This window comes from Coccinella septempunctata, chromosome 1 (genome assembly GCF_907165205.1).
Source record: "Coccinella septempunctata chromosome 1, icCocSept1.1, whole genome shotgun sequence".
NCBI lineage: Eukaryota > Metazoa > Arthropoda > Insecta > Coleoptera > Coccinellidae > Coccinella > Coccinella septempunctata.
Window position 1 is genome coordinate 52,712,616 of NC_058189.1, and position 24,794 is coordinate 52,737,409.

The 24,794-nt window shown below is 36.4% G+C and overlaps 2 protein-coding genes across 4 annotated transcripts in view; both read left to right on the forward strand.

Moving 5' to 3' along the window:
* LOC123322851 (frizzled-2) overlaps nucleotides 1–8,989 on the forward strand; it is a 350,497-nt gene extending 341,508 nt beyond the window's left edge. For all 3 annotated transcript variants that reach the window (XM_044910903.1, XM_044910900.1, XM_044910902.1), the window contains one exon: nucleotides 5,209–8,989. In XM_044910903.1, coding sequence (XP_044766838.1) covers nucleotides 5,381–7,198 — 1,818 coding nt within the window. In that variant the 5' untranslated portion in view covers nucleotides 5,209–5,380 and the 3' untranslated portion in view covers nucleotides 7,199–8,989. The remainder of the gene's footprint in view (nucleotides 1–5,208) is intronic.
* A 2,535-nt stretch (nucleotides 8,990–11,524) lies between these two features.
* LOC123307236 lies at nucleotides 11,525–13,759 on the forward strand. Its single transcript, XM_044889468.1, has one exon. It carries the CDS (start codon nucleotides 11,525–11,527, stop codon nucleotides 13,757–13,759), a length of 2,235 nt encoding a protein of 744 aa, XP_044745403.1.
* Nucleotides 13,760–24,794: the final 11,035 nt, after the last annotated feature.

Genomic DNA, 24,794 nt, shown 5'->3' on the forward strand with positions numbered 1-24,794 from the left:
TTTTTTGAACTGCGGAGAGCTTGTAAAAATTAAAGCCGCCAATAATCATTTTCAATATGGGTTTGGCTTTTTAGTAAACTTTTCCAAATCCTGATAATGGAAATCTGCTCAGTCTCTGAATAAACCGTTCATGGAACACCCGGGTTATCTCAGGGACCGAGAGCATTGTATGGCAGACGACGTCTACGGTATGTACACAATAAGGCTGACGGTGCAACACCCCTTGAAAGTTGCTGAAACTAAATCCCCCAGGAGGAGAAAAAACTTGAACAAAAAAAAGACGGGGCTCGCGCCGTCACTCAAAGTCTATTTATTTTGCACGCACATTTCCGGTATATAAATAAACCGGCAACAAAATTGTTTAATGACTCATTAAAAGGCTTTTATGGAGTGTGCGAAATATGTTGTAAAATACACCCTTGGCCATGGGCATCGGTGTTGTCAAATCACGTGCGCGGGGCGACACCCCAGCTATTTTCGTATTGAAAGAAGTCTGCGTGCAGTAGCGTAGATGGGGGCCCTTTCAAGGCTGCAACTCATTTCGCATCAAGCAATTCGGTGCACTTCATCGATGAAACCGTGTCAAAACTGTTCAAACTATTGTAGCTCCTTATTTATCACGATCTCTTGCTGTGATCAAATAATGAGGTGAATTTTTTATTGAAACATGGTTGGTGGTACCTACTGTCTCTCACATCTCTCCATTTCATTTCAATATATTCAATGTACAGGGTGGGCTACTGAGGGGATCTCATGAACTATAGCAGCTAGAAGAAAACGGATGACACATTCTCTAGCTTTTTTTTCTTGACTAATCCAAATATGGAAACAGAATCGGCTTATCATTTTTAGATTTCGAGTTATAAACAAAAATTGAGATTTTGATCATTCCGAGAAGTTCTCATAACTTTTTTGTCTTTGAAGTTACAGATCTGAAACTTGAACTTTCTTAGGCACTTTCATACGTAGAATCTACTGACGATAGAATTTTTCCAATTCAAAAATAGCAAATTCAATAGAAGTTTGCATTTAAAAAAATGAAGGTTCACCTAATGATTCGAAATGAAGAAATATTTTGAGCTCGTCAGTATATTCTACGTGGAAAAGTGCCTGTAGAAGGTTCAAGTTTCAGATCTGTAACTTCAAAGACAAAAAAGTTATGAGAACTTCACGAAACTGTCAAACTCAAAAACTAAGCATCGTAGGAGGCTGCGGTTTTCACCATTCTTTGTTTCTCCGAAAACGAGCTCGGAAATGTGTCATCCGTTTTCTTTCAGCTGCTATAGTTCTCGAGATCCTCTCAGTAGACAACGAATTTTGCCTACCCTGTACATGTCACCCCTTGCAATCATAGGGAAGCACCGCAAAAAAAATTTTTTTAATTCTATTTATGGCTCTCAGTTCCTTTACAATACTTGTATGAAATATGCAAATATATAGGTACATTTATATTGTGTTTTCAAGATAAGGACTTATCTTATTGGTTTTTTTTTTTTAATTTTCGGCATTACATATAAGGCTAAGGTCAGTGATGACAAACATTTTTGAATTGTACGAGACAGTGATAGTCAGTTTTCTATGATACCTCACTTGAGGGATATATAATATTCACTGAACTCAGGAAACTGATGAGAATTCATAAAAACTATTCACCGAAACATAAAATTAACCAGCACTTATTGTGTGCCCCTTACACCCATATTTCTATGGTGCCCATCAAGCCAAATAGCGGTCCTGTCAAACTCATAGAAGTGATTTTTAAACTGTGACATTACAGAACATCTCGATGTAGATGTAGATAAAAATGGACGAAACCATAAATGTTACGAACAAAACAAGAAAAAACTCCTAAATAATTTTATCACTTGTATTTGATAGCCAGCACCATTTCAAGCATTGTAAAAGGACCAAAGCAACCAAACACACAAATAGGATTTAAAAAAAAATAGTTGATTGTGCAACCAGTTGGGAAAAGCAGTATTGGCGAGTTGCAGAAAATAGTGTTTCCCAACGTGTTTCACACAATATTTTTTTAAATTTTGATTAGAATGCGGCTATGAATACAGATTAAAAGTACCAAGAACGTCTAGACAAGCGAAATATTTTGCCTTTCGTAACTGACGTTTCAAAACGTCAATGAGTAAGTGGCACTTTATATATGAATGTTAGAAAAAATACGCTTTTCCTGTCAAAGTCAGCTGATCAGAAATGCCCCTGTCACGGAATCGAATTGACAGTTTTCTTCGATGATGGCGAATACGAATTTCTTTCGCCATCGTGCCAAGCTTTTAGAAAAAATATATTGAAGTCTGATGCGTAATTTGCACCTCAAAAGGGCAGAAATATGCCGATTATTCCGCCAAAAATTGAAATTTTGTCTTTTCGCAACAACCCTATTCCACCGATTTATCAGAGGGTGATTTATAGCCTGAAAAACAATGGTCGAAATGATGATATTGCCGAAATTTCTTGCCCCAGGACCCGAACGTCTCTACGTTCATGGCCGGAGGAGTCGACCATCCCCAAATCAGTCTTCGACATCCCATAACTGCATTTCTATGCACTTTGATGCTTACCGATATGTGTGCAGGGGCATGAGTAATGTCCCGGACGAGGGGAAACTTCTCCCTAAATAAATTTCCAACTAATTGACATCCGTTCGTTCTCTTGGGGTCGAACTGATAGATCAAAGTGTGACGTCATGCGCCGCCCCGTATCTCAATTAGAGCGTAGGACCATCTTCTCTCGAATACGTCGCAAAATCGTCAAAAAAAAATACTCCGGAAATTGCGAATTCCAAACTCCTCGACCTCTGGAGGGGATTTATCGGAGCGACGGTATAATCAGATTTTTGCCACCTTCGAGATTATCGATTCGTTTTCGAATTCAGTACAAAGCGATTCTCATTCCAGGGTCTTCAATTTACGTAGTATAATTGTTTTCGCTCAATCCTCTTCATTTTCTTCAAATGTGTCAGAGTGTCTCAAACTTCCTTTTTCAGAAAATCCAAAAATTATTCTGGTTGAAACATGTTTTCAACCTTAAACTTGAAATTTTTCAGAGCCACTCTTGTCACTACATTATTAATCGGTTTAAAGCCTCTAGGTAAAACAAAACGTAATCCAATGTAATATTCATTTAATATTCCATTTCATGAACCCAATTCTTATGAATTTGGCAGCAATTCATCTTCTCATCATTTATGTCCAGTTGCAGGAGTCTTCATTGAGATTTAATGCCCATTAAAATTTTAACAAATTTCCAGTTTTTCAATTATGACTTACGTACCATAAAAATACAAAAAAATCAAACACCCAACTCTTGAAACTAAGTTGGACGCTATGTAATCAATATTTGAAGGTTTTGTAAAATAAAAGTATTCTTCATATTTTCTCGTATAATGCGCCGTTTTCGAGTAATTGGGTGTGGAAAAACAAAATATATCTGTGAAATTGGGTACTTTGACTGAATGTAACTCTTTTCAGAAGATCCACAGATGTGTAGTGTTAGCTAGTTTTTCGCAAGGTGATTTTGTTTTTCTAGGGGTGGCACACCTCATTATGAATTGGCTATATCTTTTTTATCAGGCCAAATGGAAAAAAATGGTATAGGAAAAAAGTGTTTCTCTTGACCTCAAGAATCTACTGTTAAAATATATGTACGAGTCAAAGACATATATTATCCAGGTTCATTATCTATGCGGTATTGAGAAATAATGTAATGATCAACCAAGAATCAAAGTACTGCAATAACAAAAAGTATAAATGCAAAATTTGGTGTGAGGGAGCAGTGGAGGATATTTATGTAGTCGATACTGGATGAAAATCCATAATGTAACTTCAAATGGAACTGCTTCAAAAACTTAGGACCGATATAATCCATTATTATTCCGTCATAAATTATTCATGTGACAAATTATTGTTATTGCCATAAACAATGGATTTTTCCATTTTCTATCGAGCAACAAAGTTTCTTAATCGTTCTTGTATACTCATCAAAAAGCTATAAACAACCCGAGTCAAGTTATCTGTGCCCTAAGTATAGTGAATGGATAAATGAAGGGAATAACGAATGAAATAGCAGTATTTCTTTGATCATAAGTTACATTCAACCGTTTCACTGTACCTTATTATAAAAATGTGTAGAAAATTATCCCGCTGTTTTATGAAGCTAGAGCTGTGTAAATAAGTATGTATATTCGATTGAAAAGTCTGACCTCCCTTTTGTTTTCTTTTTATTAACTGTCTCTCCAGAGGGACAAATGTGTATACAATATACAGTCTTTGACTTGTACAAATATTTTAATAGTCGATTCTTGATGTCGAAAGAAATACTTTTTTCCTATACCATTTCCTCCGATTCGGCCCTGATAAAAAGATTTAGTCATTTTGAGTTTTCATAATGAGCTGTGCCATCCCTGGAAAAACAAAATTACCTTCAGAATAAGTAGCTAAATCTGCGACATTACAAATCTGTGGATCTTTTAAACAGAGTTCCATCCAGCAAAAGTACCCATTTTTTCAAAATTCACAGATACTTTTTAATAATAAAATTACTCAAACATTCATTAGATAGATTAGAAATTACTCGAAAACAGCGCATTATACGAAAAAATATGGACAATACTTTTATTTTACAAAACGTTCAAATATTCATTAGATAACTTAGTTTCGAGAGTTGGGTTCTTTGAATTTTTTGAATTTTTATGGTACCTAATGCTCATTATAAGAAAACTGGAAGACGTGGGTAATATCTTTTATTCGAAAAATATTCATCAAATGAACGAATAACTATATTCCGACATTCATTATATTCGATAAAACCTTTTGTGGCAGAGAACTAGAAGTTACATTTTCTTACGGTTTTTTCAACCAGCCTGTATCTTTTAAACCGAGCCGATTCGGGAAAAATGGTAAAAGAAAAAAGTGTTCCTTTTGACCTCAAGAATCTACTGTTAAAATATTTGTACGAGTCAAAGACTCAACCTGTATATAGTCCTTATGGAAGGATAAATACAGTAAAAGTTAAGCTAACCTCTGTTCGATAACACTGCACGAGTATAATAAGAGTGATAATCAACCAATTTAGTTTTGACAGACTATTATGAATGAGCTGCTCGTCGAATATACTCACGAAATTCAATTACTTGCACCATCTTCCCAATCCCTTTCTCGCCAGTCGTCTAATTGTGGTTATTTATTGTTTCAGGGTGCCATGGCTTGGTTAGACAGCCCGACACGTCGAAGGAGCTAACAGTTGCAACGATGACAAGCTCGAATAAACAGTGATCTTCCTATTACGAACACCAACCAGATTAAGACAAGCGATAAATGAATCGACTAGTGTAAAACTGAACAGTGCCGCCATTCGAATAGACACCATGAAGTACGTCTTCCTCATCATTGCCATCGTGCTAGTTACGAACGCCCTCGCGTCATCGATAATAACGCATCTGGACCCGTTGGACCAAGAGGGAAAATGCGAACCGATCACGATCCCGATGTGCCTCGGTATCGGCTACAATTCCACCAGGATGCCCAACGAACTCAACCACGAATCTCAAGACGAAGCCGGGTTGGAGGTGCACCAGTTTTGGCCCCTGGTGCAGATCAAGTGTTCGCCCGAGTTGAAGTTCTTTTTGTGCTCTATGTACGCTCCGATCTGCCTGCCGGCCTACCAAAAACCCCTTCCGCCTTGCCGGGGCCTGTGCCAGAGAGCGCGCGAAGGCTGCGAGCCGATAATGCTCCGCTACAACTTCAAATGGCCTGAGAGGATGGATTGCGATCTGTTCCCCGTGTACGGTGCTTCGCCTGACGTCTTATGCATGGACCAGAACAACGCCAGTAGCTCCACCACTTCAAAACCGCCGTCGAAAGGGAAAAATTCCAAATCTTGTAAGGGTTCAAAAAACTGCACAAGTCCCCACGGAGACGCAAAAAGAAGCGGAAGGGAGTGCAAGTGCCATTGCCAAAATCCGCTCGTTCTCCTGGGGAGAGAATCAACCTCTCTAAACAGAAGCGTCGCAGGCATCGCAAATTGTGCCCACCCGTGCAAGGAGACCTACTTCAAAGCGGACGAGAAGGAGTTCGCGACACTATGGATAACACTATGGTCAGCATTATGCGCAGCTTCAACCTTAATGACACTAACCACATTCTGCATCGAAACGGAACGTTTCAAATACCCTGAGAGGCCTATAGTGTTTTTATCGGCCTGTTACTTCCTAGTCTCTATCGGTTACCTCATAAGAGTTTGGTTGGGACACGAAGCTGTGGCCTGTGACGGACCCATCATCAAGTACAATCTCAACGGTCCCAGTGCATGTTTCTCCGTTTTCTTTCTGGTGTACTTCTGTGGAATGGCCTCGTCTATCTGGTGGGTAGTCCTGTCATTCACGTGGTTCCTAGCAGCTGGATTGAAATGGGGAAATGAAGCCATAGCGAGCTACTCCGTTTATTTCCATTTCTTCGCATGGTTCATACCATCCCTGCAGACCATCGCGGTTTTACTATCCAGTGCCGTGGACGGCGATCCGGTTTCTGGGATCTGTTACGTCGGAAACATGAACATGGAAAACCTCAGGACTTTCGTACTCGCGCCTCTCCTGGTCTATCTCCTCCTCGGTACCAGCTTCCTATTGGCGGGTTTCGTGTCGCTGTTCAGGATCCGAAACGTGATCAAGAAGCAAGGCGGTGTTGGAGCCAACTGCAAGACCGACAAACTGGAGAAACTGATGATCCGTATCGGGATATTCAGCGTGCTGTACACTGTTCCGGCAACAATAGTGATCGGTTGTTACCTATACGAAAACGCTTTTCACGAGGAATGGCTGAAATCGCTCGCTTGCACCTGCCCAAACACTAGTATTATGACTTACAGGGAGAAACCCCTGTATTCGGTTCTGATGCTCAAATACTTCATGACGCTAGCTGTAGGGATAACGTCGGGAGTGTGGATATGGTCGGGTAAGACCCTGGACTCGTGGCGACGATTCTGGAGACGAATGTTCGGCAAACCCGATTTCACCGGTGCTAACGCTGTGCTGATCAAGAACCGACCGGGTAAACCGCCCCCGCAGTATTTGGTGGCGGGACCGGGTAGTGCGTCGTTACTTGGTCCTGCCGGCAGCGTGGCGTCCGCCAGCCAGCACCATCTTCACCATCACGTTCTCAAGCAACCCCCATTAAGTCACGTATGACAAGCAGGCGAGGGGACCAACGCAGTTTTAGTTTCTCACGCTCCACAAGGATCGGGACCGTCGCTGAGTAACTATGGACCCATTTGAGTGACCGCTTTGGTCCCTCGCCACTCGGTCACAGCGCTCTAGTCTTTTCCACGTGCCATCTAACTTTCCTCTGCCGATGGACACTTTATTTTGTACAGGTGCAACTATTTTTTTGTATTATATACATATTATATTTATTTTTGTGAACTTGCTAAAGGCGAAGTTTCCTTATTCAATGTGATTCTTTAATTTTATACATGATTCCACCACATACAGACCAGTGAAGTTGGTTGTTACGAACCAACCTCAACCTTGTTAAAAGTTTTCTGGTCTTATATGCATTGAACTTAATCTACTCATTTTCTGCTTGAAATTTTTTCATGCGAAAAAATTTATATAGCGGCGGGGATACTCTCGAAAAATTTGTCGTATATTCAACTAGGATTTCATGTTAATCGTAAGAATATTGTCGAATTAAGACTTGATGACGTACCAGGCATAATTGTAAATTTCACATGGCTAATAATAAAATCCACTGTAAACGGACACCTCTTGTAATAATAAAATGGGAGGAAGAACTTTTCACGGAAATACGTACATATTCAGTTTCAGTCATTAAACTTTTAACAGTCAGTGTTGCAGTTTGGAACGTAAAACATAAATCTCGACACAAGGTTCAAAATAAACAATGACTTGGTAAACTCCACATGTGATTTATGAGGTAAAACTCGACTATTTGTTTGTTGATGTATTCGGTTGAAATTAATCAACTTGTAACTTATTACTGCCTTCGAGTGGAAGTATAATTTTATTCTTCCACAAATACCGTTTTATAAACGTAGCGTTTAATCTTGCGAAATCAGCACGAAATTGAACACACTCAAAGTGAGATTTATATACGTAATTAGATTAATTTGAAAAATGTAACGTTGGTGAAATTGAATGCTTGATAATATTTCAATAAAATTCCAGAGCTTTCAAACGCTATGTTTCAGAATGAGGCCAAAAAAAACGCGATAGAACAAAATTATCTATTATCGAAACACTTAAGAAAATCAAGCCATAAGCAGTGCCATAAATTCATACAATCTGAAATATCGGGACCATGTAAAATATTTTATTGAAATATTAAAGGTACGATTTTGTATAATTCATTGTGAATATTTGTACAATATTTGATATAAGTATTCCCGTAGTATCGTAAACGAAATTTTTTGTAATAAGAATACATAATCTTTTGTACTTACAACTTTATCGACCTGTAAATATTAAATATACGTGTATGTAATAGTAACTGAAGCTGCTGTAGTCGATGTGTATCGAGCGATAAATTTTATTATTCTCGACCTGTATCAATGAATACCAAGGCTTTATTAATTCACAATATGATAGAACATATCAAATATGGAATCATCCAGAAATTGTATCCTATTTGATTCATTTGATTGTTGATTTGTAAGTACTATTTATTTGTTTTGGAGGCCACGAAATTCGATAGGCCAATCTCGAAAAAATACTCTTTTTTGGTAATACTGAAATATAAAGTTGTATGTTTAACGTTTTGTGATGATAGTTTTGTCCCTTATTTGAAATTTTAATGGTTTAGGTGACGAAGCACAAAATTATATTTCTGTATATTTACTTTTTTACATTTGTACAGTGAATCATTTTTATTTATATGAATGAGTGTAAAAACCTTAAGCTAAGTAATTGTCTGTATGCTTCGAAATGTATACGATTCTGAATATATTTTATTGTTCAAAATGGAATTTTATTCATATACCTATATATACTCAAAATCCATTGAAGATTTTCACTGATAGTTATCATTCATGTTATTAACTTCAAAATCTTGACAATAAATAGATACCTACTCCATTTTCACTATGTCATTATCAAAAAATGGATCGAAATTGGTTAAGACTAGAAATTTTCGATTTCTCCCATATACAAGAAAAAGTATCATTCTTGAATGATAAGAAAGATTTTTTTTTAACTGGGACATTTCGAGTCATCCTCTGTTGAATCCTATTGTTCATGGAAATAATTAATGGTTCCTAATCATAATAAAAAGTAGCCTTGACCTTCTATTTGTTCGAAATTATCGCTTAAAAATGCTTCAAATAACCTACACATAGAAATGTGAAGAGATTCTTAAATCATTTTGATTCATTACGTAATTCCTGTTTTATATGAACGGAACTCGAATTGAATAATTCCATTGGAACTGTTAATTGCCGGAAAACCTAATTGCTCTTATGTTTTCTTGTACGTTATTTCAAACGTTTCCGTACGTAATTGAAAGGGAGACTTTTATCTGTACTTGGTACTGCAAAATGTTAATCATTTTGTAATTACTTACCATTACATGTGTGGGACTTTATTTAACTAGGTTGGTACTCAAAGAAAATAGTTTTCTTGAAAACACGTAGGTAAATGATGTTTGTGTATGCTTTCAAGGTATGATTTTTCATATGAATCTGAGTCTTCCTATACAATGTTTGTCGTTAAGAAAGCAAGATCTTGAAAGTTTTTGGAATTCGTACGGATAGAATTATCAAATGCACATATTGAATGACAATTTTTGACTTTTTTTTAAATGGGTGAACAAATCTACCCACTACCGATAGATTCGGTTGACTTGGGACAGTCCTGTAACTTGGGACAATTATAATTGCAAGGGGGTATACCCCCTTGCAGATTTCTTTATTTCTTACCATTTATGAGCGAAAGGACAAACTTATAAGATTTTATAGCGTCTTTTCGGTTAGTTTAACAATTAATTCCTGTTGAGTTTACCGTGACCAGAGCGTTCGAATCTACAAGAAAAATTTACGAATTCAGGAGAGTAAAAGCGCGTTTTTTAAGGGCCCTTATACTTTCTAGTATAAGTACAGTGTCCTGTACATGTGTTTCACTTTGTGCATGTGTAATTTTTTTTTGATACTTGGGATATTAGATATTTCATGAATCAAGGTTATTTACAAATCAAACGGCAACACGGATCTCATTCATTTATTTTGTTGTTTCATAGGGTGACTTGGGACAATGCTGAATAGATACAAGCGGCGCATTGGCAACAGGAAATATGCCGATTTTTCGCAGGATATTATTATTCACGTTATTTCCAGAAAGAAATCGCCAAAGAATGAAAGAAATCAAAGTTCCCTTGTTTTGTTTAGTTTTTTTTACATTTGAGTTGCAATATATTTACTTTCGCTGTAATAGGGGTTTATCATTTAATTTCCTTACCGAATTTCAACTATATAATCGCAAATTCTAATTTTTCAAAACTACACCGTCCCAAGTCACCTATTTCATTTGAGAGTTGAGAAATCAATAGATTTTAACTTGTGTCCCAAGCCTCCCAAATCGGTGGGTAACTTGGGACAGGTACATTTATTTTATTTTTTTCAAAATTAATATCCGTATTCTGAAGCATGGTATATATCCTAATCAATGGTCTGAGTCATTAAGCATATTCGAACCATGTCGGATCCTACCAGCTTACTTTTATAATAATTTAATTTAATTCGTCATGACACTGTAGATAGAAAAAAATTATGTTAATGTCAGTTGGACAGAAAATAAAATCGACGAGAATATTTGGAATTTTGATATTTTGAGACAGTTCAGCACCGAACTGAACATTTGGTGACCCCGACGTGATCTTTTGAATGGAGCAGAATAGACCAAGAAGAAATTTAGCTGGGATGAATAGATCATTATCGGCAGATTTTGTGTGGCCCAACAACTTTGGTAATGGAACCGGAACTCCTAGGGCAGACAGAAACACATCACATGCTGGATCTACACATGATACTGAATTTCAGCCTGCATCCACAAGTCGTTTCACTGCAAGAAACGATAAACCAACTTCTTCCAAAGGAGCAGAATCAAACCGTAGCACTATTGATTTGCAGAAAAAAAGGCGCATCCTAGAAAATGAGAAGAAAAGGCAAGAGTTAGAAATGTTGAAACGAAAACAAGTGCAGTTTGAGCTCGAGTCGAAACAAAAGGAAATAGAAAACAGTCTCCGCCTGCAAGATATGGAAGAGGAATTAGAAGAAGCAGAATTTGAGGCACAAAACAGTGAAAGTGCTAGTTGTGTATCTAGAAAAACCAAATTTTCTGGAAAGTATAGAAAGAATGATGAAAGAAATGACAATCATGTGACAAATTGGATTAATAATATGGAATATTCCAGAAGAAGGCGAAATAGATGATTTTGAAAGTTTTCCAAGAAAGGATTCCAAGAATGATATCCACATGTTATGCAACACACTACAGGAAGTACTAATGACGTTCAAAACTTCAGGACAACCCCAAAATGCTTCGTATAAAATTGGAGCCAGGCAATCGGTTGACAAAGATTTTCCTTGTTTCGATGGAAATCCCCAAGATTGGCCACTATTTTATAAACATTTTACGAATATTTGTTCATTATGTGAATATTCGAATGAGGAGATAATGCTCAAGTTACAGAAATGCTTGAAGGGATTAGCCAAGTCTACCGTTTCTGGAATGATGCTGACATCGAACGTGGATCTGGTTATGAAAACACTTGAAAAACGCTTTGGCAGGCCTGAATTCATCATCGAAACACTCGTTATGAAAATCAAAAATATCCCGTACATAAAAGACTGTAATTTGGAGAAACTCATTCATCTATCGAATGAAGTTAATAATATGGTATCTACTATGAAAATTTTGGAATCCACAGGTCATCTACAAAACCCACAGTTGATGAAAGAACTCCTAAATAAGTTACCAGATATATTGAAATTGAACTGGGGTGAAGTTGTTTCAAGGAGGAATGGAATAGTAAATCTCGCTGATTTTGCAGAATGGTTGGAGAATTACGCTAGCGCCGCATGTTTTGTGAGTACACCTCAGCCATTTGAAATCGAAAAACAAAATCAATCGAAAAGATCCGAAAGAGTCCTCAGTACAGCAGAAACACACAAATTCAAGATTGCACAGAAGTATTGCTCATATTGTGGCAACGACAGTCATCAAAGTGAGTGTCCTAATATGAAGGCTGACGACATCGATACCAGATGGAAAACCGTTACGGCGAAAAAACTTTGTTTCTCGTGTCTTAAAAGAAACCACCAAAAATTAAAGTGTCGGAACAGAAGAGTATGTGGAATATCTGGTTGCAAATTGTTTCACCACCGTCTTCTCCATAAAGAAAAAACCTATCCTTCAAGTGAGAATACTGCTAATGACAGTACGTCGAAAGTTGAGATGATATGTGCAGTAGCCAGCGACAGGAAAACGTTATTGCGGATGATTCCAATAAAGCTTTATGGTCCAAAGAGCATCCAAACAGTATATGCACTTTGTGATGAGGCATCAACCATTACTTTGCTAGATGCAGAAATCGCGAAACATCTAGGTATTACAGGTTCTCCAGAACAGATATGTTTGCAGTGGACAAACGAAGAAATCAACTCACAAGTGAATTCGATTAAATTCGATTTGAAGATTTCTAAGGTGGATAAAGGAAGCAAAATTCATCTTCTAAAGGGTGTTCGAACCATGGAAAATCTGTCGTTGCCGTCACAAACAATAAAAATAACAGATATTGAAAGAGAATCTCATCTAAAAGGAATACCGATTCGGAGTTATGAGAATCAGAAAGCTGTCATGATAATCGGACAGGATAACATTCATTTGATAACCCCTCGGCAAATACGATGTGGAACAGAATATTCTCTGATGGCGACAAGATGTTTATTGGGATGGTCAGTACATGGGCCCAGTTCAAGAAGAAATGAAAAGGAAAATACTCGTGTGTTACATGTATGCGAAAAACATAATGAAGACGATGAGCTTCAGGATCTAATGAAGAGGCAGTATTCGACTGAATCTTTTGGAGTTTTAATAACACCCAATAGATTGAGCCAAGAAAATTCTAGGGCAATGGAGACAATCAGAAGAGTAGATGGTCGATATGAAGTTGGACTTCTTTGGAAAGAGGAAGACACGCAGCTTCCAGAGAGTAAATTCCGAGCATTGCAGAGACTGAAATGTATCGAGAAAAAGTGCCGAAAAAACGTTGACTTCGGAAAAGAGTATTGCCTGAAAATTCAGTCCTACATAGAAAAAGGGTATGTGACGAAACTCAATGAAGAAGCTGACGTATATGGTCCACGAACTTGGTACCTTCCGCATTTTGCAGTCGAGAATCCAAATAAAATCAGGTTAGTTTTTGACGCAGCTGCCAAATCGAATGGTCTCAGCCTAAATGATGCGTTATTGTCTGGTCCTGATCTTTTACAATCGCTGGTAGTTATTCTATGGAAATTTAGACAAAGAAGATTTGGATTATGCGGGGACGTGCATGAAATGTTTCACCAGGTTCGTATCCGAAAACAAGATAGGCCTTCGCAACGTTTTCTTTGGAGAGACTTGGAATATAATCGTAATCCTGATACATATGAGATGAACGTAATGACCTTTGGAGCTACCTGTTCGCCAGTTTGCGCACAATTCGTAAAGAATTATAACGCTGACAAATTTGCATAAGATTCTGAGATACGAAAAGCAATCACAGAGAAATTTTACGTAGACGACTATTTTGACTCAAGGGACTCAGAAGAAGATGCGATAGTAACAATTTCAGAGGTTCGTAGGATACATAAGCTTGCTGGATTCGATGTTGTGAATTGGATGAGTAATTCAAGTAGAGTCCAAGAATTTTTGAAGGAAGAAATTTTGCAGACCCTGTTCGCAGAAGCAGAATTTCTAGATAATTTCAGATCTTTAAGTAGACTATCAAATGATCCAAATGATCTCGAAGTACTTACACCAAATCATTTCTTGATTGGTTCTTCAAATGGAGAAGGTCCCCCATTTCCTAATTATTTGAATGAAAACTCTTTAAGACGGGGGTGGAAATTATCTAGACATCTTTTAGATTCCTTTTGGAGTCGTTGGGTAAAAGAATATCTACCTACTCTAACCAGAAGAAATAAATGGACTAGAGATCAGAAACCAGTTCGAGTGGACGATGTTGTTGTTCTAGTTGATGATACTGCCCCAAGATATAAATGGAAATTGGGAAGAATAACTAATGTTTATCCTGGACCAGATCAAAAAGTGAGAGTTGTGTATGTAAAGACGTCTTCAGGGGAATATCGACGACCTGTCACAAAGGTGTGTTTATTGGAGCTAGAAGAGAACTAGTTCTTCTAGCAGGGGGGAAAAATGTCGGATCCTACCAGCTTACTTTTATAATAATTTAATTTAATTCGTCATGACACTGTAGATAGAAAAAAATTATGTTAATGTCAGTTGGACAGAAAATAAAATCGACGAGAATATTTGGAATTTTGATATTTTGAGACAGTTCAGCACCGAACTGAACAAACCATTTTTTCAGATAAAAATAGATCACCGTTTTGAAAATATGACAAGTTGAAATTCACAATCGTCCCAAGTCACCCGAATCTACGGAACCCAATGTTTCCAGTAAAAAATCAACTGAAAAAGGTGAATTTGATGTGCAGTTATCGCTTAACATACTTTGGCCTATATTAGTGTTGACCTGAGCACAAAAATTTCTCAGACTCTTCAGCAAATTTGCATTCAATGTCATTATTTTTGTCTTAAGGTCGGAGTGGAATGTAGTCATCAAAAATCTGCTAGGATTTTCATTTCCTTATTGATGTTTTTTCGATTCACAATACTTTTCAACCTATGTAATGAAAAAAAGATTTTTTTTATCAAAGTGGGAAACAAGGAAACCAACATGATAAGGGACGAGAGATAGGTACTCCATTTTTCATGTGAAGATAATAATTGAAGAGTTGTTATACAGGATGGAAGATAGTTGAGTTCAGCAAATTGGCAACCCTAATTTTTTCTGCCAGAAATGTATAGAACTTCGTTGTTAAGGATGATTTGGCTATTGATGGGTTTCTTATCAAATTTTTCATAGAAATTCATTGAATTACAATTCTAGCATTTTCAAAAATGTCAGTTGTATGTCTTTGGGAATCTTTTCATGAAGCATTTCTTCATCGGTCTACATTTTTACTAAACTACGCCTACACTCATTTAATATGAACTTGTAACTGAAAACCAAGAGGTATGTATATTAAATTAACTAGGCTGTCTTCAAATTTTGATCAAAACGATGGAACAGAAAATCTTAATAACCTGCACTAGAGGACTGGTGTAATGCAGGATTAGATGCAACCACAGACCTATAATAAGATAGATAATAACATAGACATTAAAGAAATGGACTGCGCATTCCCTTTCCATCTGTGCATGAAATACGGTCAAAAAAAGTGACAGGGATCAGCTAGTTGTCTTTTTCTAGAATTTTGATTGGTCCACACACAAGTCTTAGTCAACAGAAATGAGACAGGTGTTGGCCTGACAATCATTTTCTCTCTTTCCATAAAATAGCCAATTTCATGATGGTATTGCTCAGTCCATTTCTCTATGTCTATGTGAAACAATTAATACCTATATCTACTACCAACGCACAATAAATACTATGAGCATAAGCAGTGCAGAAAAGACTTCTACGTAAAGGAACTACGACTATTGGAAAATTCGTGATAGAGCAAATACTTCATCTGCATAAATTAAAGTGTTAATCGAGAATAGGGCTCCTGCCGGGTCAATACCGATACAATAGGAAAGGCTCGATCTGTATGCTAAAATTCATCTCGCAGCTCGTCACCAAATTTGCAAGCAGGGCACTGCCCCCGCATTGATCGTTCTAGTATCATCAGAATCAAACGTTCCAATGCTGGTCACGTGTACGGGGGGAGTTTTCCAACGACATTCTAATTGAAACGCGGAATTTTCACAACTATGCGTTGCCTGTCAGTTGTCTGTCGATTGGAGTTTATCGGATATCTGATAGGAACTATGCGGAGAAGTCTGCAAAGTTGGTACAAGTTATGAGATTTGGTTGACGAGTCGATTAACTGCTCTCGAACCGTTCCGTCTGGTGTGATAAGCAAGTGCTTCTTGGAACTTGGAAGATCATAAATTGTTAGAGTTGACGTTAGTTATGAGTTATGAGCGACCCTCCCCTTTACATTAGGTTGCCAACGCTCCATATGATAACAAATATCATGGAAAATTCTAAATGGACAGTCATTCATCAATTTATTGTAGAGTGCGTTGAAAAAAATTCGTAGTCAAGTAGGCTATGGAATTTTGAACGTCGATATTTCGTGTCTAAACACAATTCTTAGCTTGTGGTGTACTATTTTCCGGGTAAAGTGTCAAGCTGTCAAATTATCAGCAAATTATAAAGATGGTTTTTAGTGATGTGTGAAAAGCATTCACTATATCCATAGGGATTGAATACTACTTCAAAATTGGAAAAAAAATTGAAAGAGTGTGGATTTCATAGAAGTATCCCGATGTTGCTGTAGCTCAATATTTCCAAAGTACTGTTTTGCAATGTGTCGACGAAACAGGTAGGTATGTTCAAGCAAAAAAGGAAGAAGAAAACCACATTGTTATTCGGCTATAATGAAAATATTATGACAGAAGCTCTACGAACCTCTGTTCGAGTTTTATCTCGCCAGTGGCTGGTGTACCCGTTGGCACATGCCACACGATTAAAAAAAAAATAAAACATCAATTTATTTCCATGAAAATTGACATGTTGTCAGAAAATTGAAAAGGCTGATTACCTACCCTTGTAGCATCCAAAAAAAAATTGTAGTTCGGTATGCATCAGTCAAACTCAAATTGTTGGACCTATTTTCTTTGATGGAACTTTAACACTAGGTAGAAGGTTGTGAAGAAGCTAAATTGAATTTTCATAAATTATCCAATAGTTAGGTCCATTCACTTTTATTTTAGCACTCGGTTGGCCATGGAAATTTGACACATTTCAGTCTGTATAGTACGAAAATGTTGGGTTATGAAGCTTGTCAAAACATTTGGGTTTTAAATCAACGCTATGTTGCCCGTTCTACGTAAAAGTTTCTGTTATTACGTATTTTATCACAATGTCGAATCTCTTCGGAAAATATGTGACGAACATAATTGAAGTTTATACAAACTGATTGAAGCCATACCAAATCCAGATATTTGCATGGAAAATACAAGAGATCCGTAAAATATCATAATATGTACTAGCTTGAGGAGAGTTAATGTTCGTTATCTTCTTTGGCTAAAGTTTGAATAGTTACATCAGTTGTAGATTTCAAAAATATTAACCCGAAGATGAAATGCATATGATGCAGTGGTTGGGAATGGGTATCTCTCATAGGAATTACCAGATAATTACAAGAATTTTAAATTCTTCAACAAAAATCATCTTGCATCAATATAAGTAAAAGGAATTAAGGGAAGTTTCAAGTCAAGATGAACTTCACCTTTGAACAAAAATTTCACATGAATAAAGAATTAACAGGACAACTGGCGCGTATTTGTGGCTGTTCATCTCAATACATTGATATAATAATAATTAGGTATTTATTGGTACCTTAAGACATTTACAATGTAAAGGACAAGTCAAATGAAAAATAGAAAAATCAATTTTCGGGAACTTATTCTACGATGACATTCATCGAAAATCCTGTAGTAAATTTTTCGCATTAATTCACTCAAACATAAAATTCTCAATTGCCACCACTTTTTTAAGTCTCCCAATAGAAGGAAATTATTTGTCATCATCTTCATTCACAATCTTTCTGATTGTGGAAATATTCAGCTGAAATATAAGTCGTTTAGATTCAGATGAAACATAATATAAATTCTCTACATTAAATATGTTCGCTACCGTCTGACGTATTGTGGATTTTAGCACTTCCTGAAACTCTGTCTCTTTTTTCAATCACTTTCGGCATTTTCGTAATAAAAATTGATATTAGTTGTGGCAACGGCGTTATGACATGAACGACATTTCATGAGTTAATGAAGACTAGAGAAAATTATTTCATGGCCAACCCACTGCTGAAATAAATGTGAATGGAGTATACTTTCATGTAATGACCAAATCAATTCAATATTTATGGAGAAGAAATGAAGATATTGAGATTCTTACTGTGATTTATTTATATTCCTGAAACAGATAGAAATTGCCTCAGATTGTTTATATTTTGGATTCTTGTGATCTGACGTACTTTAGATGAAATTTACAGGTAACATTTCCTAAAAAGTGCCTTTCCACTCTCCGTACAATATAACGATATATAGTTTTTTCATCATTGTTTACATTTTTGGAAGATGAAGTAAACCAATCCAGTAGGCTATGGTCGTCAAGTACGACGAATTTTTTTAAATGCACGTTCTGAAGAGATGCTAAGTGAACAAAATTTGTTTAAAAAACGGTATCCGTGAGCAATTTTTTTATTATTTCTTCATGAAACTTTTTTGAGTGATTCAATAACATTCGTCATTATGCGTCAGCGTCATTGCACTTGCCTGCCGAGTTTTATTCCTATCGACCTTTGCGTTATTTCGAATTTTTATTTTGGTTCCATACTTCCTGTAGCCTATAGGTATATTTCGAGTATTTGTGCCTTGCCGGCAACGTTTCCGAGGTTCACATTTTTGTATAAATAACTGCATCTTTACTTCTCGGAACAAATAAAACCAAAAGCACGTGAACTAAAGAATATTTCAACGGGTTTAAATCTGTATAGGTATACCAGGAAATCTATTGGAATATTGGACGCAATCATTCAGATTTTGTACGGTCATATTCCTATCAAACAAGCTATTCAGAGGCAGCAATTGAATGTCTGGACGCGAAAAATAGTGGCATGTTAGTTATGTCGTTTTAGAACAAAGGGCTGTCGTCAGTCATGTGAATAGCACCATACGGATTCTATTTCTTGCCCCCAAGTTGAATGTGTAATAAGCTTGAAAGCGAAACGATAAACTCGAGCTTTTGAATTATTCTTGACGTTCCAAGAAGTCGCTCACATCATCTCTTGGTACATTCCCACATTTCAGGTGTACCTAACATCGACGCCTACGGTGAAAAGTTTTAGAACGAAGTGTGTAATTGCGAAAAAAAAAAGATTTGGCTGAATGGAAAAACTCGCCGCCAATACACAGAACTGTTTGAATACGGCTCAAAATACACTGCTCAAAAATTGAAGTGGGTAATTTGAGTACACGTCATAAGGGGAAATAAAATAGGACGATTTTGTGTATGATTTAAATTGATTTCTCGCTCATCACTCGGTGAAACAATACTAATAAAAGATATATTAAACACTTGAGGTTCAGAGTTTTTGAAATCCTATAATCAAAAGTTTTTAATTTCTTGTATAGTAGTATACTTAGTAGAATTAATTGTGTATATGCACTGACTTATTGATTTAGATGGCTACTTATACAGGGTGTCTGTAAAAAAATGCGAAGGACTAAGGGATATGATTCCTCGATGAAAATAAGCAGGGGTAGTTCCTATAAATTTTTTTCGAATTCGAACTCCCTTCCAAGATACAGCCTTTGGAAGACGAGTTGACAGTTTTTAATTTCTTTACGGGTTCTAAGAAGTACTGAGTCTTAAAACTAAACATAATATGAAGCACTAAGTACAATTTTTTTATAACTTCATTATTAGAGGTTGAAAATAACAACCCCTTACGATTTTCCTTCAAAAATTGTTTTCGTCTAATAGATCTTCTAAAAATAAAATGCTCTTATGGTTTTCCATTCAATTCTGGAGAAAAAAAGTCTCTTGGAAAAATTCGATACAGTCGATACTTTTCTCGGAATAAATAAAAACTTACAAGCAGTGTACGAAGGTATATGAGGCAGAGAGTTGATGCAAATGATAAAATGGAGTGAACAGTGATCAGAACTGGTTGTAAGTTTTTATTTATTCCGAGAAAAATATCGACTGTATCGAAATTCTGCAGCAGACTTTTTTCTCGAGAATTGAATGGAAAACCATAAGAAAATTATATTTTTCGAAAATCTATCCCACGAAAATAATTTTTGAAGGAAAATCATAAGGGGTTGTTATTTTCAACCCTTAATAATAAAGTTATGAAATCTAAAAGAATTGTATGAGTTACATCTATTAAGTAGATGTATAGATAGTATATTATGTATAGTTTTATGACCTAGTGTTTTTCAGAATCCGTGAAAAAAATTAAAAACTGTCAACTCGTCAACGCCTTCCACAGGCTGTATCTTGGAAGGCAGGTCGATTTCGAAAAAAAATTATAGAAACTACCCCTGCTTATTTTCATCGAGGAATCATCTCCTTCGATTGCTTTAGAGCGACAACATCAAGGGCGGTTCCAGTAGGGGGGCCCTGACCCCCGTCACCAACTTGAGAACTTGAGAGAAATATTTATTATTTACTTCCAGAACAGGTTGCTTGTTTAGCAGTTGATTTTTCTGGGAGATACGCGAAAGTTGACTTTCAAAAATTCCCGAAAAGATGGAGTGAGTTGAAAAATCGTCAAGACCGAACAGTTGCACCGAACTCGATATTTATTACAAGCAGAGTGGCTCTTTTAGAATATGTGTCACATTTAGATCTAGGAGGATTTTCTGGAAGATTTGCATGAGGAAAGTTGACCTCCGAAAGGTGGGGTTACAAAAATCGTCAAGACCGAACGGTTGCACCGATCTCAATGTAATTTTGATATTTTTTAATAGAAGATTTGCTTTTCTGGAATATGATAACATTCAGATATAAGATGATTTATCGGGGAATTTGCGTGTTGAAATTTGACCTTGGAAAAATTCCCAAAAAGATGGGAAAGGTTAAAAAATTCGTCAAAACCGAACGGTTGCACCGAGCACAATGAAATTTCGAAATTCATTACTAGAACAGTTTCTCTTCGAGAAATTGAGTGAAATATTTCTTCGAATATCGAAAAATGTATTCATTTCCCCCTTCAGGTAAGAATAAGTTTCAAAGTAGTTTTCTTTCCAACATACATTTCTCCACATACTGAAATACTTAAAATTTCATTCATTTGCAAAAGTAATTTTACTCTCGATATCCACTCCAATTTTCGAGCAGTGTATTTGCGAAAATCAAATTATTTTCTACGCATTGATCTGTTTGTTCGATGAGAGCCGAAACGTTCAAAAATATCACCATACAATGACCAACGAGGTTTTACGTGAACATGTAATCAAAGCATTATAACGATATAGGCGCACATGTTTCACGAATAAAATTTGTTCCCGACAATATTCAATATTGTCATTGTACGAAGCGAATGTCAAATAACGAAAGGGTTATGAATCGAAAATGAAACTTCTAAATTACATATTCACCTAGTTGATTGGATTATTTTCGACCGAAATTCGCTTCAATATTCAGTAACGCGATCCCTTTTTCGAATTCAAATTCACAACGAAGTCTGAACTGGGAACTGATCAATTTTGTCGCAACTCATCAAAATGTGTTCCTTTAAATACAAATTTGAAAAGTTCAAAGCTATGGAATTCCTTCCATTTCTCTCTTTTTGAATTCTCCAAGCCAATTTGGGTAGTGTTTATTCAGAGAGTTTGTGAACAAGATATAATATCAGTTTGGATTTCGTCCATGATAACAATATAATGAAAAACTTGTCAGGAATATAGACAATGCTTTAGTTTTTCTCACAAGTTTACTTTTGGCAACGTAATTCTGCATAACAAAATAATGAGAGTTTGCTATACAGGGTGTGAATGAATAGTTGCGAAAAAAAAAAGTAAAAACTATCTTTAGGGGCGAAATTCAGGGGGTTGTTACTGCCAAAAAAGGGCCTCCTGCCAAAAATCAAAAAGAAGGATCTCTCAATATTGTCTCTAGAATCTGTGACCAAATTTTGTTGCGTTAATTTTGGGACCTCCTGTATACATGTGGTCATTCAATTAATACATGAAGATATCAGTCCAATTATTACGACAAATATGGAAATCTATCGCAACGAAATAAATTATTGAGCCATGTGAAAACCCTGAGTTTTTTTTATTGTAAGTGTACAGCGTGTCCGACAGAAAAAGATCCTATACCTTATATATGGGAATCTATAGGAGATAACGAAAAAATTTTCAAGTAAAATTTGTTCTGCATAATATACTTATACAATTCAGAGCGCAATACAAAGTTAACTTTTTTTTTTAAATGGAAAATTCGACATTTGAATAGAGCTCGACGAAATCAAATATGAAAGTTGTATTTGAAGGTAAGTTTTTTTTTCAACAAAATGTAGAACTGGTCTAATGAAGCATTTCACCAAAAATCACCCATACCAAACTTTTAAAATGACAAAGTTGAAAAACAAATTGAAAATGATTACTGAAATAGATCCTAATACGACCCTAGACCGTTTGTTAGCTGAATTATGGCAAAACAGTGGGAAAAAAGCTCATCTTCTGATTCGATGGCTCGTTCGATATTTATATGGTAATGAAAATGGAAAATTAGGATTTCCGAATTGTTCTAATTTTTTGTTGTAACTTACACGATTTTATGAAATGGTTCACTCGGATACCAACACTGACAGAAGAGACTTAGGACACTAAGGTGTCTTAGACTTAGGTGTAAAAAATAGAATAACAAGTTTTTTATGAAAAGACGCCATCCAAACACCGCTACGTGAAAGATGCGACCAGTTCAGCAGTTTCCGGAGCAAAGAGAGAAGCCACCAGGACCGACAAAAACAAGTGCTTTGATGTGATTTTACAAAATGTCCAATCGCTCGGATCATCAATGAACAGATTGCAGTTTATGGTTCAAGAAGAGGATCCTGACATTCTGGCGATTACCGAGCATTGGAAAAGTGAGGAGGAACTACAGGTTTGTAATCTAAGTGGATACAGACTAGTAACCAGTATCTGCCGTGCAAAGGGGAAACATGGTGGTTCTGCGATTTTTAGTAAGGATGGAATTAGGGTCAATGAGAGGTCAGATTACAATTTGCTCAGTGTATTGAATGTGATTGAATGTTGTGCTGCTCAACTGTATCTTGATAGTTACAAATTATTGATCATATGTATATATAGGCCTAACACCTGGCCACTAGCTGATGCAGAAAAATTTCTGGAGGTTTTCTCGAATATCCTCCAACAGTGCACAATGGAGAGATCATCTTTCATTATTATGGGTGACTTTAACTTGAATTTTCTCTCAGATTCATCTGATATTAGAAAATTTATGTCACTACTTAATAGTTTCAACTTAACACCATCTAATTATAAAGTGACACGTCCATGTTCAGGAACTTGCCTTGACAATGCTTTCACGTCTCTTGTTGGTCGAACCGAAGTGGTGGAGTATCATATATCTGACCACTCTGCCTTGAAGTTTTCGACTGACCTGTATATTGATAATAAACAAAAATCCTCGACATTCACAGGAGAACCATTAATGATCGAACTGTCAGAGCTTTCCGGAATGAGCTATCTGTGGTATCATGGGATGACATTTACCAAATCCCAGTCAATCCAAATATTCTTTGGAATACTTTTCACAGTCGATACTCTGGGGTGTTTGATCATTGTTTCCCTAAAGTGAGTAATCGTTCATGTTCCTCAAGCAAAAAATTCAAACTGTCAACTGAAAGCAGATTTCTCAAGAACCTATTGGATATACTTCATATAGTTAAATTCTCTAGACCTGAATTCTGTTCCTTGTACACAACTGTAAAAAAAAAATACGATAACTCACTTACCAAGGCTAAAAAAAAATACTATAGCGATCTCATCTCAAATTCTGACAATGTTTCCAAAACATCCTGGAATGTTATAAAGTCCCTTACAAACTGTAAAAGACCTGAAAAAGTGTTTCCCAGTCATACTGATCCATCTCTTCTCTCAAATGTATTTAATAGCTACTTTGCAGATATTCCATCTAATTTAACGGCTCAGATGACTCATTCCTCCTCATACAATGTCAGAAATCGACTTGATCAGTCTTTCTACATGTTTGATGTCTCACATGATGAGATTCTGTCAGTTGTCAGATCTCTTAAGGACAAGACTTCATTTGGTTATGATGAAATACCAATAAAAGTCATCAAGCTTTCTATTGACTTAATTGTTGAACCACTCTGTTTCATCATCAACAGATCCTTCAAGGAGGGTGTTTTTCCTGACCAACTGAAAGTCGCAATCGTTAAGCCAATTTTCAAGAAAGGCAATAAGGAAGATCTTGGTAACTATCGACCTATCAGCATCTTGACATCCTTCTCTAAGATATTTGAAAAGATTTTGTGTAATAGGCTGGCAAAATTTTTCACTAAATTCAATGTGATATCACCCAGTCAACATGGTTTTCTAAAGAATAGAAATACTGAGACGGCTCTGTTTGAATTGATTAATGATATCACTATTTCCCTTGAGCAGGACGAAATTCCATTAGGCCCCTTTCTTGACCTCTCCAAGGCATTTGACTGTGTGAGTCATCGGAGGTTACTGGAAGTTCTTGAAGATTGTGGAATTCGAGACAAACACCCATACAGCACATGACGTCCAATGGACGTCCATTTTATATCCAAATGAAGTACAAACGTCCACGGACCTTATATGGAAGTCCAATGGATGTACATTTCTGGACATTTACTGTACGTTCATAAATGGACGTTTTATGGATGTCCATTGTACATTAAAT

Bases quoted from the DNA above. Each gene is read 5' to 3' on its own strand.
- LOC123307236 (XM_044889468.1), top strand. From the start codon at position 11,525: ATGACGTTCAAAACTTCAGGACAACCCCAAAATGCTTCGTATAAAATT.